This window comes from Poeciliopsis prolifica, unplaced genomic scaffold (genome assembly GCF_027474105.1).
Source record: "Poeciliopsis prolifica strain line A6 unplaced genomic scaffold, Auburn_PproV2 SCAFFOLD086, whole genome shotgun sequence".
Taxonomy (NCBI): Eukaryota; Metazoa; Chordata; class Actinopteri; order Cyprinodontiformes; family Poeciliidae; genus Poeciliopsis; species Poeciliopsis prolifica.
In genome coordinates this window covers 616,659-634,052 of record NW_026562461.1, presented here as the reverse complement: position 1 = coordinate 634,052, position 17,394 = coordinate 616,659, and the positions used below count along the sequence as shown (strand labels likewise).

General features: G+C 41.9%; 1 protein-coding gene across 1 annotated transcript; it reads right to left on the bottom strand.

The window, feature by feature from the left end:
• Positions 1-2,292: 2,292 nt before the first annotated feature.
• On the bottom strand, positions 2,293-4,376 carry lto1 (LTO1 maturation factor of ABCE1). Its single transcript, XM_055022453.1, has 5 exons — positions 4,280-4,376; positions 3,953-4,058; positions 3,578-3,648; positions 3,120-3,237; positions 2,293-2,937 (listed from the first exon to the last, which is right to left on the bottom strand). Exons 1-5 carry the CDS (start codon positions 4,336-4,338, stop codon positions 2,866-2,868), a joined length of 426 nt encoding a protein of 141 aa, XP_054878428.1. The 5' UTR covers positions 4,339-4,376; the 3' UTR covers positions 2,293-2,865.
• Between the last annotated feature and the right edge of the window lie 13,018 nt (positions 4,377-17,394).

Sequence of the window (17,394 nt, the reverse complement as noted above, 5' to 3'; positions counted from 1 at the left end):
TGCCACCATTTCATTCAGAGAGCTCTGCTGTGGCCGCTGCTGGCCGGCTGCATTTGTCACCACTGCTTTTCATGTCACCACTCTCCACCTGCTCCCTGCATTCCTTTACATTCTCTCAAAGACCTCAGTCCCTCCTCCTCTAACTCCTGTTCTTCCTCATCCTCCACAGTCTTTTTTCTTCCTTTTCTGATTTCTAGTCCGCTAATGTCTAGCCATCTTCAGCTGCTACACTAATTTCCCATATTTTCTATCTTTGAACGAGTGCTTTGATAATTGCTCCTCCTGTCTCTAATTTTCTAACTTAAAGGCTCCATATTGAGCCGCTGATCTGAATGGAGCCTCTCTCCCACTTGGCCCCAGCCACCGTCTCCTCACTCCTCTCCCCCATCCCTCCCTCGTTTTCTTTTCTGTTTGGCTTTAGAAGCTGCCGACTGGAAGACAGCATTCACCTGCCGCCTGCCGCCGCATAAACCAGCTGCTACTGTACCCTCCACTCACATTCAGGGCTGTTGGGTTATTGTCAGTGTGGCTCTGACAACAGCCGAGTAGGAAGGCTGTTAGACAAAAGCTAAAAACGTCTCTGGTCCTTTCTGGTGCCTCCTGATTGATCCAGGTGACTGAGTGCTGATGTGGTTTCATTGAAAAGAAAGTCACAGATCAGGATTAACACTGAAGTCATAGAAAATGACTGACATCTTTCAGATGATAGAAGGAGGGATGTATGAGACATGATCAAGACTTCACCGCTGGGTGATAGTGATTGAGGTTAATAACAACATTTCTGCCTCTGCCACTGCTGCTCCTGCTGCAGCATCCAACATGCAGGGCAAACATGCAGCATCCAGAAGGTAGCATTCAGAGCTCCAATCTGGACCTCGTAATGCCAGGAATGCTCCTAATCTGCATTTTAAGTTCTCATAGGTTCTCATAAGTTCTCACGAGCAGCAGCGAACACATTCAGGTTGGCCAGTCATTCTTTTCTTTTATCTTTTAGTAGATAATGGATCCAGATTTATATTGGTATAAATGTCTGGTACATCACCGCTGAGACACAGAGCACAAGGAGAGAAGGATGTGTGGGGACATGTGAGAGTAGGATTAGGGTCAGGGTCACACTAAGGAGGCAGATTCTCTTGTGTCTTAATTCTCAATTCATTTTCATGCTTTGTAATTCATGTAATTCATTCATACATATATTCCTACAGTCTATTCTTAGATTCAATCTTCAATGCGTACAGTTACATTTAATATCTATGAACCTTCAGTGAGAAAGTGAAGCATTAGCTGGTGTGTTTATTTCAAATCTCAGATTTCAAATAGATGTCGTGAAACTTTCAGAAACAGAAAGTGTCAACAGTATCTACTTGTGGTTCAAGCAGTGGCTTGATTCACTTCTTACATTTGATCTGCAGTTTTCAGCTCCTTTAGCATGAACAGTTTGTGAAAAACCCAATACTGCTCCCTTGTGGCACAAAATTGTGCCTTTGAATTTTTCTAAATGGAGGACAAAAATGGACATAATTAAGAATAAAAGCAGCAACACACATGAACGCGCACGCACCCCCCCCTCCCCCCCCCACACATATATATGTATATATTTTGTCTTTCCTTTCCCTTACTCATGGATTTTCATCAAGAAATGTTTAGATTTTATATGAGTGTTTGTTGTTTTGACATTTCCTCATCTCCTTTCTTTTTCTTTTCCTTATGCATTTCTGCCTCATTATGCAAAAGAGGAGAGTTGGTCTCTAACACCTGAGTCTCTCTTCAAACATCAGGGTCAAATTGGCAGTGATTGAAAATGGAGGCATCTGACCAGTGTCTACTCAAGAACTTAAAATGCAGCTTATGATGCATTATTTTCTCTAATTCCTTTTTGAACTCTCCATATCTCTATTCTCTCTTATCCAGTTAACCATAATTTTTGTTAAATGAATCTAATTTTAAGATATCCCATGCATTGCCTCCCTTTGTTATAGTTCTACAGTCGGGTTATAACAAATACACGGTCAAAATTACATGAATAAGCAAAAAGGAATTGAGAAACAAAGATGGTCCAAAATAGAATAACTAAGCAAGTACACACATACACACTCTGCCAGAGTGGCTACTTATCATAACTCCGGTTATTACTGAAAATCAACTTCAGAAGACGTGATGCTCGATAGTTTAGTCACTTGAAGTCACTGATATTCCTGAAAGGTAGCGAGAGGCTTGATTTGAACAGTTTGTTGCTACAATGACAAAAAAATAAATAAATAAATCACTGATTATGAAGAAAGGAATCAAAAATGTTTGACATCCCTTTTTTTATTAAAATGCACACAAAGAATCTTTTTCGAAGCCTTTTAGGTTCACCTTTAAAAAAAATATCAGAAAAAAAATATCCTTGGTCAAAGAAATAATGTGACAAAGAAGAACATTTTCTAGAATTTTTCTTTCCATAACTTCAGTCACCATCCAGTCAATGAATATTCAGGGCCTGACAGCCCCGTCCCTCCGTATGGTGACTGACAGAACTCAACTCACCGTCTGTTTACTGCAGACAGAACCACAAATCATTTTTCAAGTCAGAGAAGCAACATCAGCTGTATGATCTGAAGCTTGTTTACAAAGCAGCAGCTTCTCCATCAGGCACCGAGGATCCTCATCATAACAATAAATCCATCCTAATTAAAACCATTTTTGGTTCCCTCAGTTCCTTGAGTTGATGTGAAGTCAGGACAGAACCAGGATGAGTTCTTGAGCCACTGGCCTCTGCTTCCACTGCTTCCTGTGAGGCCTGCAGTGGCCCACTCAGTCTGGCTTTGTTTCTTCTGGCGCTGCTGCCAGGCCAGGCCAGGCCAGGCCAGGCCATTATGTCGCTCAGAAAGACGTCCCTTCAGCTGTTCTGATGTAATCCTTAAAGTCAGTGGGCACATTCAGCATCGAGCAGACCTGCAGGACAGCCGATAGAGAATAGCGTTTTTTGTTGTTGTTTTTTTTTTTTGAAGAAAAGCTCATTCATTTACTTTTCAGTTGACATTTATTCACTAAAATTGAAGGTTTCCCACTGACAGAAACAAAACACAAAGAGTCAGAGTGTTACTGTGACTGCAGCGGGTCAGACTGATGTCTACCTGTCTGAACTTGGCTCGCAGCTTCTCTGTGTCGTCCTGCAGCTTCACTGACTGCGGGTCATCAATGGGAAACTTCTGGGTCAAATTCAGCAGAGCTTCCAGAGCTTTCAGGCGCTTCCTAGGGACAAATCATCACATTAGATTCTGGTTCAGCTGAAACATCTGACTTCTTTAACCATATTCTGTACTAGGAGTCCTACCATCTAAAGGCTGTTTATTATTGTGACTTTATTAAATCAAAGAGATGGAAGCATTTTCATTTTTTGTAATATTTTTTCCAAATAATTATGCTCACAGACAGAACAACCAAAACTTCACTGTTACTTTCCTACATATTCAGAGTTTATTAACTTTTTGGACTGATGGAGATCTGTAGCTGTTTCATAATGACATGAATCTTCAGAGATGCGGCTGGACAGGGTGGAGTCAGACTGAGTGGACTGCTGAGTTGGTCATACCGTGATCTGTCATCAGACTGATGCTCCAGCAGACATTTCCAGCTGATCGCAAATCCGTAATAAAAGGAGATCTGAGGGAAAAAAATCACAGTTTTTAAAGCAACACACCTCAATTCAACTGGAGTTAGAAATGCAGTGGCCACTTTATTAGGTACACCATGCTAGTACCAGTTTGCCTTGAGACCAGCCTCAGTTCTTCATGACAACATTAGTCAGAAATGGTTGTTGACATGATGACGTCAAACTGTTGCTACAGCATTATCGGTGTCATATCAGTAAAACATTTAAAGCTCTAGTATGTTTGAATAGTTCACAATTTATGTTACCATTTGCTTTAATGGATGACTTGACCTGAGCCTCATCAGCCCGACTCACCTCAGATGACAGCTTGGCTCCGTGAGACGCCCCGTGTCTCCAGCCGTTGTGCAGGCCCCGCTGGGTCCCCCTCTGGAGGCCCTCCTGGTAGCCCTCACCGCGGAACCTGGAGGACAGACAGGAGCCTTCAATCAGCAAGACGCTGCTGTCTGACTGGACATCTGACTGGACATCTGACGTCCACCAACCAGGCGGGCTGGTTAATAGAACAGGACCAGGTCAGCAATATTTTTTGTTTTAATTTATAATGCGGATAATCTTTTTTTTATTCTCAGTCGTTAGCTCTCCTCAAACATTGCGCGGTCAGTTTTCACCCACGAAACTCACCTTTCATCCGCGAAAAGAATACTGTCAAACAGATCCTCGGCTCCCCGCTGTGCGGCCATGTTTCAACCTCATCCACTTCTTGGTCAGTGCATTTCTTCTTCTTCTTCTGTTTAATGGCAGTTCAGGTTTCAGGCGCATTACCGCCACCTTCTGGACTGGAATGCAAATCAAATCAGCATCGAAGTCAAAATCTGTTCTTTCTCATTCCAAATAAACTAAGAAAAAAAAATCTAACCACAACCTGAATATAATCGACAGAATTATTTTTTCAACAATCCATTAATGTTGACTCAGAGAGTCATTTTTTTACGTTTCTATGATGAATGTACAGCTATTTATAATATCAAGAGCATCACTGCCACCTCCTGTTCCTACCATGTAAAAATCCTCATCCATTCAGTGTTTCTAGTAAAGTCAGAGTTGGACAAAAGTATTTTTAAAGACCGTCCTCTGAACGAAACAATCCAGAAACTGTGCTTTTGTTCAGCTCACAAAGCCTACAGTTCATATTCATAATGGCCTAAAGTTATTCTCTTATGAGAAAAACTAATTTCTTTCTATATTAACCTCTGATCACTGGCACATTATATTAAAGATTTGGTTGTTGGTTTAACTTGTAGATGAAGTCAATGCCATCTTATCTAATCATACTGAACCCTAAGTGATTTTCTAGAGCCACGTTAATCCAGGTTTAAGGCAAAAACTCTGACATTCTAAGCTCAGGTTAAAGAGTTTTGGTTTTGATAAATGCAATTAGAAAAGTTTAGACTTTGTTAAGCCAACAATATATTTTCTTTTTCTTTTTCTGTCAGTGGGAAACCAGGTCCAGTACAAGTGTGTTTCTTTCTTTCTCAGGATAAAGTCAGGTTTTGTTGCTGTTAAATATGTTAATCTCTTTGTCTTTCAGTACTATCCTCTCAGAACTTCTCTCAGCTCTTTGCTTTACATATTGAAGTAATAAACTGAACTGAACTGCAGCGTTTGATTACTGGGATCAAATTTAAATATATGTACTTGATTTATAGTTGATTCCAGGAAAGTGCCAATTCATTGGACTTATTAAAATCAAATCTTAATTTTGTTTTAAGGACTTTGAAGGACTGATCCATGCCTTCATTACGACTCGTCTGGATTATTGTAATTCTTTATATAGTGGCATGGTTAAATCACAGATTCATCGACTTCAAATGATCGAGAATGCAGCGGCACGGCTTCTTACAGGAACCAGGAAGCATGACCATATAATGCAGCCAGGCAGCCAGTGGTCAATTTACACTGGCTGCCTGTTATGTATAGAATAGATTTTAAGATTCTTTTATTAACTTATAAAGTTTTAAATGGGTTAGCTCCCCCTTATCTTCAGGATCTTTTAAAATTTCAGTCTGTGTCCAGAACCCTCAGATCAAACAATCAGCTTTTACTTCCAGTCCCTCGGACCGACTAAGGAAAGGAGATCGGGCTTTTTCTGTTGTTGCTCCTAATTTATGGAACAATTTGCCTTTTCAGATTAGATCTGCTAGCAGCCTGGATCATTTTAAATCGCTTCTCAAAACTAATTTTTATTCGTTGACTTTTAACTGAAGCAATTTTTGATATTCTGTTTTTATCTATTTGTGCTACTGTTGTTCCTGTGCAGCACTTTGCTGCAGTTTTATACCTGTTTTAAAGTGCTATATAAATACATTTGACATTGACATTGACATTAAAATGGACTGGATTGGAATTATTTGTTTCGTAAAATGTTTTGTGATGCTCCTACTGTAGTTTGATTTCATATTAAATAAATAATATTGAAAGTAACTGAAAAAGGACCATCTTGAATCTGTGTGGCAGTAGGGGTCACTGTAAAACAAGCAGGAATTTGATAATCTTGAAGAAACATGAATGGTCTAAGCAGTCCCAAAGATCAGTTCTACAGATCTGGAATGTGGAATTGTGTTTTTTTCCCCCTCTGGCAACTAAGAAAACACAGCTGTTTTGAAAATGGAGTGATCAGCAACATCAACACACCGTGATGTGCAAACAGTACTCTGACATGAAGAACTTTAAAACCATAACTGGAGGGCAGTGAAAACCTTGTACTCCTCTATGGTCACTTTTATAAATGTTTCAAGAGCTTTATAATATTTCCACCTAATCTCTAACCTGTTAGAATGTTGAGGTTTGACTTTTCTATCTGGCAAACCCACCCTGAACTTTTTGAACTCTCCAGAGCAAATTCGTGCAGAAGTCAATAATAACTCTGTCTATTTCATCTAAATTTGTAAAATGTCAAAATCCATTGAGTCTTTTAAGATGCATCGATAAACTCAGATACTACCCAAAGTCTTTTCTCTATATATGATCAATAAAGCCGGTTTTATAGATCAGATGCCAACAATAAAAACAATTATGGATACTCGTCAAGATAAAACTAGATAAAATATGTGTATTTTATCTTGTAAAAATGTTTCTATTTTACAGATTTGAAGGATATTCATTTGGATAAAGTTTTTTTGAGGTCAGATTTAGGTCTTGCAGTGACTCTACAGGTCATAAGTCAAAATAAAAATGTTTTAGAAGCAAAAATCTGTCTTTGTGTGTCAGAGAGAGATGTATTATTGTGTTACTACTGAGCACGTGCAGACTGAAAACTGGCAGGACTCCATAGCAACTCAGCTGTGCAAACTGCAGCTGCACCACATTCAGTGCATACACAAAATGTTGGAGGTGAAGTGAAGAAAGCTTCTATGGAAGTTCATTTGGATAGTTCCATGTCAGACTCAGTAGCTCATGCAGTGAGCTGGATTCTCAGAAACACCAGGATTTTGCTCTCACCTTTGTCTCACTTTGTAAACTTCAGGTGTGATGCTTGAAACTCTGGTGATAATCTAACACAAACAGGACATGTTCACAGACAGAAGAATAAGTTTTATCTTTTGAGTTTGCTCAAAGTCATACATGTTGATGTCTTCTCTATCAGGCTGCTTGAGCCTCTTCAGGTATCTGGTTCTGATGAGAGTCCCCTGTGGGGATCCTGAAGTGCTGACCCCATGGCTAGATGCCTGACTCTTGAGTCTCACAAACTGTGGTCTGTTTGTCAGGTCATCGTTGATCCAGGCAATTTTTGAAGCCTCCACCGGCTTCACACACTCAGACCTCTCAATGTGGTTGGCAAAGAGAAGTCCAGTCTGTAGTCTCAAAACAAGCCTGCCAGACTTCTTGTGCTACCTGTCACCACTTTCTCAAAGTTCTCTTTATTACAGGTCGTCTCTGAACAACAAGTTTATTTTCTAAGAAAACAAAGTTGTTCTTTTCCCAGAGAAGATTTGAAGATATGTGAATGACGATATATTGAGATAGAAGAATTGGGTGGCTAAGTGGTTAGAGTGGGTGCTCCATATACAGAGGTTAAAGATTTTGAAACATTTGTTGACATCTGGAGCCTCTATAGACTACAAACCAGGAGTTGGAGTCAAGTTCTCAGTTCCTGGACTATTAGAAATACCAGAAAAATATTGTATTGACTGCGATGGACTGGCGACCTGTCCAGGGTGTTCCCTGCCTCTCGCCCCAAATGTTCGCTGAAGATAGGCACCCTTCCCAACTCCGTTAGGGACAGGGATGTACGGATGTACGGATGTACGGATGGATGGATGGATGGATGGTTACTATATTGACGAAACAGATGTCAACACTATATTGTCCAAGCAGTTTTAGTTGCTAATCTACCACTTGTCTTTCCCACCATCAGAAAACAACAGAATATATAGTGAAAGGTTTGATGAAGAGACAGAGGTTTCCATGCTGCTGACCATCTGTGAGATGTTTCAACCTGTTTTCATTCTGTGACCCATGGCCTGTCATGTTCTTATTGTCAGGTGTATTTGTCTGGCTGTCATGAAATGAGGGAAGACGAAAGTAGCCATCAACAGTTGAAAAGTCGGGCTTGCTTTATTAGCACGAGCATTCCACTAACAACATGAACATACTCTTATTCGAACTCGTTTATCCTGTATAGTTCTTTAGAGCGCCCCCAGTGGGCAGGAACCCAAACTGCTGTTACTATAGATAAACAATAGTCTCACAACATCTCCCTTCTTTTAAAGTTAAACATTGGAAGATCCTAAACATCTGCAAGTTAGCTTAATGTTTTAAATGATACTTAAATGGTACATTCTCTAATACAATTAATTACTTAGGTTAGCTTAATCTTTAGCTGTCAATGTCTCTTTCAACAAAGACTTTTTCCCAACATAACTTAGATGTTTTCAGAACAACTTTACCACATTTCCTTTTTTTTTTTTTTTTTTTTTTTTTTTTTTTAACAACAAACCTTAACAAATCTCATGCAGAACAATACAGGACATCACAGGGGTAGACTGCCCTCAGCCCTGCTAGGGATTATTATGCCCTTTGAACCTCAGAGGCAGCTTTATTTCACGTCCCCTGGAAGTTCTTCTCACAGGAGTACTTGGTGGGGAAGAGGACCCTGAAGGAGGGCTTGCTACTGGCTGATTTGATGGTGGTTCAGGTGGAATGGCCACTTCTGTCGCTGGGGATCTGCAGTCCTGCAGTGGTTCTGCAGACTCAGCTGCATGTTGTGCTGCCGGAATATCAGTCCCAGGAACTTCCTGAAGGTGGCGTCTGTTGCGACGAGTCACACTCCCATTGGCCATTTCTACGAGGTAGGATCTCGGCTCCTTGGACTTACTGATAACTTTGGCAGGCGATGTCCACCCTTTTTCCCCATCCAGTTTCACTCTCACGTGTTGACCCGGGAGAAGGTCAGAAAGAGGGCGAGCTGAGTGTCTGCGGTTGTAGAAGAACCTGTAAGAATCTTTGGCCTTGGCATCCTTCATGTAGACTAGGTCTGAGTCGACTGCGCTTGGCATCAATGTTTTTTCCAGGACAGGAACAGTGGTGCGGATCTGTCGTCCAGTCATAAGTTGTGCTGGACTACAACCTGTTGCTGCAACTGGTGTGGAGCGGTAACTCATGAGGGCTAAGCAGGGGTCAGGCTGTTTAAGGATATACTTAGCAGTCTGAACGGCCCTTTCTGCAGCTCCATTAGATTGTGGGTAATGGGGACTTGAGGTTATGTGAGTGAACCCATATTTCTCCTTGAACTCTTGGAACTCTGATGAGGTAAACTGTGTCCCATTGTCACTGACAAGTACCAATGGGATGCCCCATCTCACAAACATGTGCTTGAGCTTATTGATAACTTGAGTGCTGGAAGCCGTAGTGAGGGAAGCAATTTCAATGTCTCTTGAAAAATAATCAACAGCAACAAGATATGTCTTACCCTCGAGCACAAACAGGTCAACTGCAATTCTCTGCCATGGACCACTAGGCAGGGATGTTGTCATCAGTGGTTCATGTCTCTGTGTAGGTTTGTGCTCTCTGCAAAAATCACAGAACTTCACTTTGTTAGTGATCTGTGCACCAATCTTCGGCCACCACACAGTCAACTTAGCTCGCTCCCACACTTGGTGAGGCCCTGATGGCCTTCATGTAGTTGGTCTAAAACACCGGCTCGGAGTGCTGTTGGAACTACGATTGCGGTCGTGATAAAGAACCAGCCCATCCAACTCCGATAGGTGACCTCTGACTGCATAGTATCCATGCGTTGGTGAGCTCCCTGCCATATTGCGGGGCCACCCTTTTCTGATAAACATGACCACTTTTTGAAGCTCAGCATCCTTTTGTGTAGCCTGGCGGATTTCCTCCAGCTTTGGTGACCTGATTGGTTTGCTAGCCACCATAGTGTTAACATATGCCTTTACTTGTGTTTCGGTGTCCGGAACATAACTGTCTTTCAACGGATGTCTGGAGAGTGTGTCAGCGACAACAAGCTGTTTACCCGGGACATGTTCAGCAGTGACATTGAACCTCATAAGACGCATAAGTAGTCTCTGGCATCTTAGTGGCGATTTGTCAAGATCATAAGAGTTGATCAATGGTACAAGTGGCTTATGATCGGTTTGTAACCGGACATGGCCCATCCCTTGGATGTAGCGAGCAAAGCGTTCACAAGCCCAGACCGATGCCAGACACTCCTTTTCAATCTGTGAATACCTCTTCTCTGCATCAGTAAGTGTGCGTGAGCAAAAGGCAACAGGACGCAATTCCCCCTCATAGTCTTGTAACAGAGCAGCACCGAGGCCATAACTGCTGGCATCAGCGCTGACCACTGTTAGTTTGTTGGCGTCGTAGTAGCAAAGGGCTGGTGCACCTACGAGCATTGTTTTGGCCTTGTTGAACGCTCGCTCCTGGGGTTCGTCCCAAACCCATACAGTCTCTTTCTTAAGCAGATTAGTCAGTGGATACAGCACTGTGGACAGACCTGGCAGGAACTTCCCAACATAGTTCACCAGCCCAAGCACCTGTCTCAGCTGCTCCACATTTGTCGGACGAGGCATCTTTGCGATAGCATCCACCTTGCTCTCGTCAGGCTTTACGCCATCAGCACTAATGATGTGTCCGAAGAACTGCAGTTCAGATTTCCCAAAGTGACACTTGGACTTGTTTAACTTAAGACCGGACGCCTTAATCGTCTGCAAAACTGCACTGAGTCGGCGGTCATGTTGCTCCTTAGTAGATCCATAAACCAGAATATCGTCCATAACGACAACCGTTCCTTCCAGGTTCTTAAGTAGATTAGTCATCAGTCGCTGGAAAATCTCAGGAGCAGATGTAATCCCGAATGGTAAGCGTTTGAAGCAAAACCGGCCCATCGGGGTAATGAATGTGGTCAGTCTTTGGCAGCTGGGGTCTAATGGAATTTGCCAAAAACCACTAGAAGCATCCAGAGTGGAGAAAATCTTGGCTCCAGCCAGTTTAGGTGTTATGTCATCTAATGTAGGTAAAATATAGCGTTCCCGCTTGATGCTTTTGTTTAATCGTTTTAGATCTACACACACACCCTGACTTCATCCTTGTTGCGTTTTGGAGCAGGCACCATTGGGGCACACCAATCTGTTGGTTCGGTGACCTCCTCAATGATCCCAAGATTCAGCATCCGCTTTAGTTCTTTCTCCACCTTTGGAAGGAGGGGACAAGGGACTCGGCGTGGTGTATTGACGCTGTATGGAATTGCCTCTTCCGTCAGCTCAATTTTAACCGGCACACAGTTCAGTAGACCTATTTCCCCGAACACATCACCGGATAACAAATAGTCACCACTGATGGCATTGACTCGTTTGACCAGTTTCATTTGCTTTGCCACTGCTCTGCCTAATAGGTTACTGACAAACTGTCCTTTGATAACTGTAATCCAGTACTGGTATGTCTGACCGTTGTGTGTGGTGGTAGCGAGGAACGAACCCACACATCTGACCTTTCCCCCTGGACTGTACACAGTTGATCTGGACTTATGCAGTTTTGGTTTTTGCCGTAGACCGTTGAAAGTTGTGTCTGTCATGACTGTGGTATCAGCACCAGTGTCAATTTTGAAATTCACTGGGCTACCATTCACCAGCAGCTCAATGTCCCAGTCGATATCTGGATCTGACTCTTCGATGACATTTGACTTTGCTGTTGCTCTTAGGAACAGTTCACCAATAAAAAATGAATCCTCATCTGAATCTGTAGCAGCTTCAGCTCTGACTTGTTTTAGCATTTTAGTTTTACACACAGCCTCAAAATGTCCCGTTTTGTTACACTTTCTGCATCTTTTATTTCGGGCAGGACAGTTTTCCTTTCTGTCGTGCATCCTATCACATCTGTGACAGTTCAGTCTATTCTCGCTGTATTTCTGTGCTTGTTTCTGCCGTGGTTTCTCATAGCTCCTCTTTGTGCTGTTAAACTGTTTCCGTCTCACCTCATTCACCGTAGTTTCCACTTGTTCACTCTGACGTGCAAGCTGGATAGCTCTCTCCAGAGTCAGATCCGCTTCCAGTTGAAGTTTTTGAGAAACCTCCTTATCCATTATTCCAATAACGATTCGGTCCCGGATCTGCTCATCTTTCCCCGCGCCGAACTCACAGTGCTGCGCGAGCTCATATAAGCTCCGCACAAAAGCTTCAACCGTCTCACCGGCCCTCTGGCTCCTTTTGTGAAAACAGGCGCGGTCATGGATAACGTTTCTTTTTGGAACGAAGTGTTCGTCAAACTTCTGCATCACTAAGGCGAAGTCATACTCTGGATGTAGCATATCCTCCGTAGCGGCGGGAAACACGAAAGAGCCGTAAATAGGTTCGGCATCTCTCCCCATAGAGTACAGGAGCGAATTCACCTGCACTTCACCGCTCTCCCTGTCGAGTTTCGACGCGACTCTGAAGCGGGAAAACCTCTGCCGCCAGGTCGGCCACTCCCCAGGCTGGGCAAAATCAAACGGCTCCGGAGGTCCAAACTTTGCCATTGCGCTCTCTCGGTAGGCGTTTAAGTCCTTAGTTCTGACACCATGTCATGAAATGAGGGAAGACGAAAGTAGCCATCAACAGTTGAAAAGTCGGGCTTGCTTTATTAGCACGAGCATTCCACTAACAACATGAACATACTCTTATTCGAACTCGTTTATCCTGTATAGTTCTTTAGTGCGCCCCAGTGGGCAGGAACCCAAACTGCTGTTACTATAGATAAGCAATAGTCTCACAACACTGGCAAAACAAATCAGATTAAACTTATGTAAATTTACAACAAGGATCATCTTTATTAACAACCGTATCCCTCTTCCCATTTCTGCTTTCAGGCTGAACCATAGTAACCTCTGCCTATGTCACAGAAGTCAGAGGTTATCCTAAAGGTGACATAAAAAGCAAACAGGCAACTTCAAAAGAAGAAACTCTTCATATGTCATCAGAAGGGTGTGTGTGTTGTGCTGTTATACTTTACATAAATTGGATTCAGAATGACACATCATGTCATCATGTCCCTCCCCTCCACTCCCTGGTCAGTCCTCAGGTGAAGGGCACAGCTGTGTGTGGCTAAACATACACGAATAGAATTGTTCTGTCTGTTTGTTCTTGATTACAAAGACAGGGCATTGAGAAACAGAGGCGTCCATGATGCATGTTGTCAGTATATCAACCTGGGTTTCTGTTAGAGAGTTACAGGTTCATTATCAAAGCAAGTTCTTAGTCAGTATGCATTCATGTTGAACCCTCTTTATTAAATACATTTCAAGGTTACTCCAATAGAAACCTTTATTTCCTTTTTAGATTTCAGCTTTCTAAATAAATTGACATTGACAAAGTTCCAGCCGCTTTGTTTTGTTTTACCTTTTTGCATCAGTAGCAGAGACAATGGCCAGTGAAGAAAGCCACAGGGACATTCAGAGGACGGTTCCAGCAGAGAAGCTGCAAGCCAGTCTATGGGTCGCTTTCCTGACAGAATGAACACATCCCTCCTGTTCATTGAATCCCTGAGACTTCATTTTAAAATGTTATCTTATAAAAACCTGAATGGACATTATCCTTTGTACCTGCCAGTCTTTCTCCAGCCATTTTTAAAACTCATAAGAGTTTCGCTAAATAAATAAGACTAAGAAGCCTTTGTCACTTTGGAACAACAACCAGGACCTCCAGAATTCCCGGGTCAGAGCCCAGGAATTCTTCTATTACTATAAGTATTAGTATAAGTGTTAGTATAGTATTGGCATATGTTTGCACATCATAGTCAACATTTTGTCCACATACTTCCCATATAACGCAAAATCTTCTTATATTTAATCTTGAACTTTTGTTTGTATAATAAAATGTGTAACAAAAGAAAGTAACATAAACGAATTTGCTGTCAGATTTATATGTTACAATCTTGACTTCCACCGTTCACTCATTAGGTTAAAGTTCCTAATTTGAGAACATGACAGGCATGATTATTATGTTCTTTTAGTTAAGTACAGTTTGGAAATTTATATTTTATGGCTTTGAAACATGCATTCAATCAATCCGCTATTTGTTGCTATAGTTGCAGCACTTTGTCTTTTGTACAAAGTGCTGCAAACCTGTATGTCCTTCGTCAATAGATGTTGTTTGTTTGGTGTGATGCACGGTGTACAAAGTTTATCTGCCGTAGCATCAGAGAATCTGTGATTGATCTCCTGGTCTGCTGAAAAAATCTGTTGAGGTGATTTTATCTGAATTCCTTAATTCTGGCTCAACATAGCTGCACCTTCTGGTTCTGGTTTGGTTTTTATGAAATGGACAAAAGCAGGATGAACTGATATTCTTTGTTAAACCTGGAATTATCCCTTATCCTGGATTTTGTAATCCCAGTTTTACAAAAACAACCATCAGTGTTACACAGTTGGTAGCACTGTTGCCTTGGAGCAAGAAGGTCCTGAGTGCTCTGGTATTCTCCCAGTGATACATTGGTTGACTCCAGGTACTCTGCTTCCCGACGCCCCAAAACATGACTTTTAGTTTAATTGTCTCTCCAAATTGATTTTAGGTGTGTGTGTGGGGGTGTGCGTGTGTGTGTGTGTGTGTGTGTGGTTGCCTGTCTTGTAATTGTATATTTACAACAGCAGATGGCTCAATTGCATCACTTAAATAAAATCAAAAGCTTCCAAAGGCTTTTGAAATCTTTAGAAGCTTGTTGGAATCAAAGGCTTCCAATAAACTTTTGTTGGAAGTTTTGATTCCAAACATTTGGAAATCAAAGCTTCCAAACTTGTTGCACTTCTTGGACTGCCTGCCACACGTGTCAGGACATGCCCACTCAGTTCCATGTGCCACTCAGCTACAGGAGCACGTGTGTGAGCAGCTGTGTTTGTAAATCAAGTGTTGCAAAACACATTCAGCAACCAATATAACCATGTTTGTCAGGTCTCACTGAAGCGAAGGAATCATATTTTATATCATCATTTTGTCACAAGAGCTGTGACAAAAGGGTGCATGCGCAGGAACACTTTGTCAGACCTTTCATACATCTATAGTAAGCAAAAGACATATAATTGAGTGAATCGGCATGCTGTGGAATCTGACTGTCTAGATGACATATGCTTATTCGCAATGCATTAATTTTGATCAATGCATTGATTAATTTGTTAATCATGCCATTAATTAATTAATTAATTGAAGTTGTATGCAACATCAGAGAAGTTGTGAATCAAGCTACAGATGTTGATGTAGGATGTGATATGGAGGTCAAACTCTGCATCTTCATATTTAGTAAAAATATGCGGTTTCAAATTGAAATAAGTATAACTATATCAACCTGACTTTCTATTATGTTGGGAGATTTAAAGATGTTTAAAGATGACATCTGATAAAGGTTGAATGTCAGTGAAATGTAGGTGTTCATTAATGATAGTTAACCCACTGCAGCTGTGACAGGAGCGTTACTTGAAGTAACACGGTGTGTGTGATCAGACTGTTTGGGCTCATTATGTATCAGTCCACCAGGGGGCAGTGCACGACTTGAAGTGATGGCAATGCCGACAAACGAATGCAGTCGCATTTGTGCTTAGTAATAAGCAAGCTGCTTATTACTAAGGAACACACTCCATTGTTTTCATGTCCTCATGTCGTCACTTCTTCACACCCCTCCACACATCTCATATAGTCTTAAACTCTAATAAAAACACCTGTAGTAAGACTCCTGGAATATGTTCAGATATTTTTGAATTAAAGCGAACATCTCTGCATTTTGGTGACATAAAGCAAGAAGGCTGTGGGTTTGAATCCTGCTCTGGAGTCTTTCTTCCTGTGCATGTGTGGGTTCTCTCCAGGTACTCTATGTTCCTTCCACAATCTAACAACATGACTGTCAGGTTAACTGTAACTTTAAATGTTCCATAGTGTCCATAGAGTGTGTGCACATGTTGTCTGTCCTGTGTATCTGTCCAGAGTGTCCTCCACCTGGAAACAGGCAGCAGAACCTAAAGCTGCTGCCTGTTTCCAGTTTTAGGTTGGAAACAGACACTAAGCTCATGTCCAGGTTGGCACTTCTGCATGTTTGCTCCGTGTGATCAGAACTTGTGAGGATCCCTGTGGCCTCAGTGCTGTGAATAACTGGAGCTGCTGGATCTCACCGCTGACGCCTACTGGGAGGTCTCTTCAGATTTTTGTCTGACAGCGAGGGTCCTCCACTCTCTTTGGAGAGCCCCTTCACATCCAACTTCCATAGACCAAGGCCTGAGCTGTGGAAACACACACACACACACACACACACACACGCACACACATACAATTATTCAAGACAAATTATGGACACTTGGGGGATGCTTCGACCTCCATGTGGTCTGGATGGGGAACATTTAACTCATTGTTGCCCTCTAATCCTCACCTCCACCCTTCCTGTGACCCCCACTGTTACACACACACACATCACCTCACCCTTTCAGAAATACATTGTCCTGAGTAAAATTATAAGTTTAACAAAATAATACCCGAGCTGAACTTAAATCCTATTTTTACAAATGTTTTTTTTAATGTGTAACCCACATACAAACTTTTATTTTTCTCTTCCTTCATTTTCTTCCTGTTTGTGGCAGGTCTTTCCAATCACATGGTCTGTCTGATGGCAGGCCCAAAAGAAAGCAGGAAGGAAAGAGGTAATAAACAAATCTTGATTGGCTGTAGGTAGAAAAAGGTCAGAGGTCAGGCCAGGGTGCTTTCATAGGGACTATAATACGAGAGTGACCCTCATTAGATTCAGCTCCTAATGAGATGACAATGTGAGCTGATGAGAACAGTCAGGTGTAACGAGCAACATAACAACAGTGGTTAGCTCGCTGAAAGCCAAGCAGCAGGCAGAGACAAAGCTCTGGCAGTTGCCGTCTACACATCCAGCATGGGCTCAATCAAAGGAGGCTGTGGAATCATTCAGATGAACTCTGCAGTCAATGGGCTGATCCCTGTTCTCTTCTTTAGCTCTGGGTGAAATCAGATCTGGAACAACACCAGCCTCAATGATCTGACAGCAAAATCAGGTAAAATACTTGATTACTTTGTAATTTCTAAGATGACTGATACGTAAAACATAATAGAAAAGAAAAACACTTCCTGGCCTTTACATGTGGAGAAGGAAGATTGAATGAAGTTGTTGGACAATGATAGAGTCTCAATTAAAACTGACCAGTGAGAATGGATGTGCTAACAAATCGTTGAATATAGCTCCAACACAAGCTTATAAGCAGAGCAGGTCTAACTTTGTAATAATAGAAGCTTAAGAGTTTTGAATTAGAT

Bases quoted from the DNA above. Each gene is read 5' to 3' on its own strand.
- lto1 (XM_055022453.1), bottom strand. From the start codon at position 4,338: ATGGCCGCACAGCGGGGAGCCGAGGATCTGTTTGACAGTATTCTTTTC. The intron at 4,059-4,279 runs GTGAGTTTCGTG...TCTGTCCTCCAG, and splicing joins ATTCTTTTCGCGGATGAAAG to GTTCCGCGGTGAGGGCTACC. The intron at 3,238-3,577 runs GTATGACCAACT...ATTTGTCCCTAG, and splicing joins CAGTCTGATGACAGATCACG to GAAGCGCCTGAAAGCTCTGG.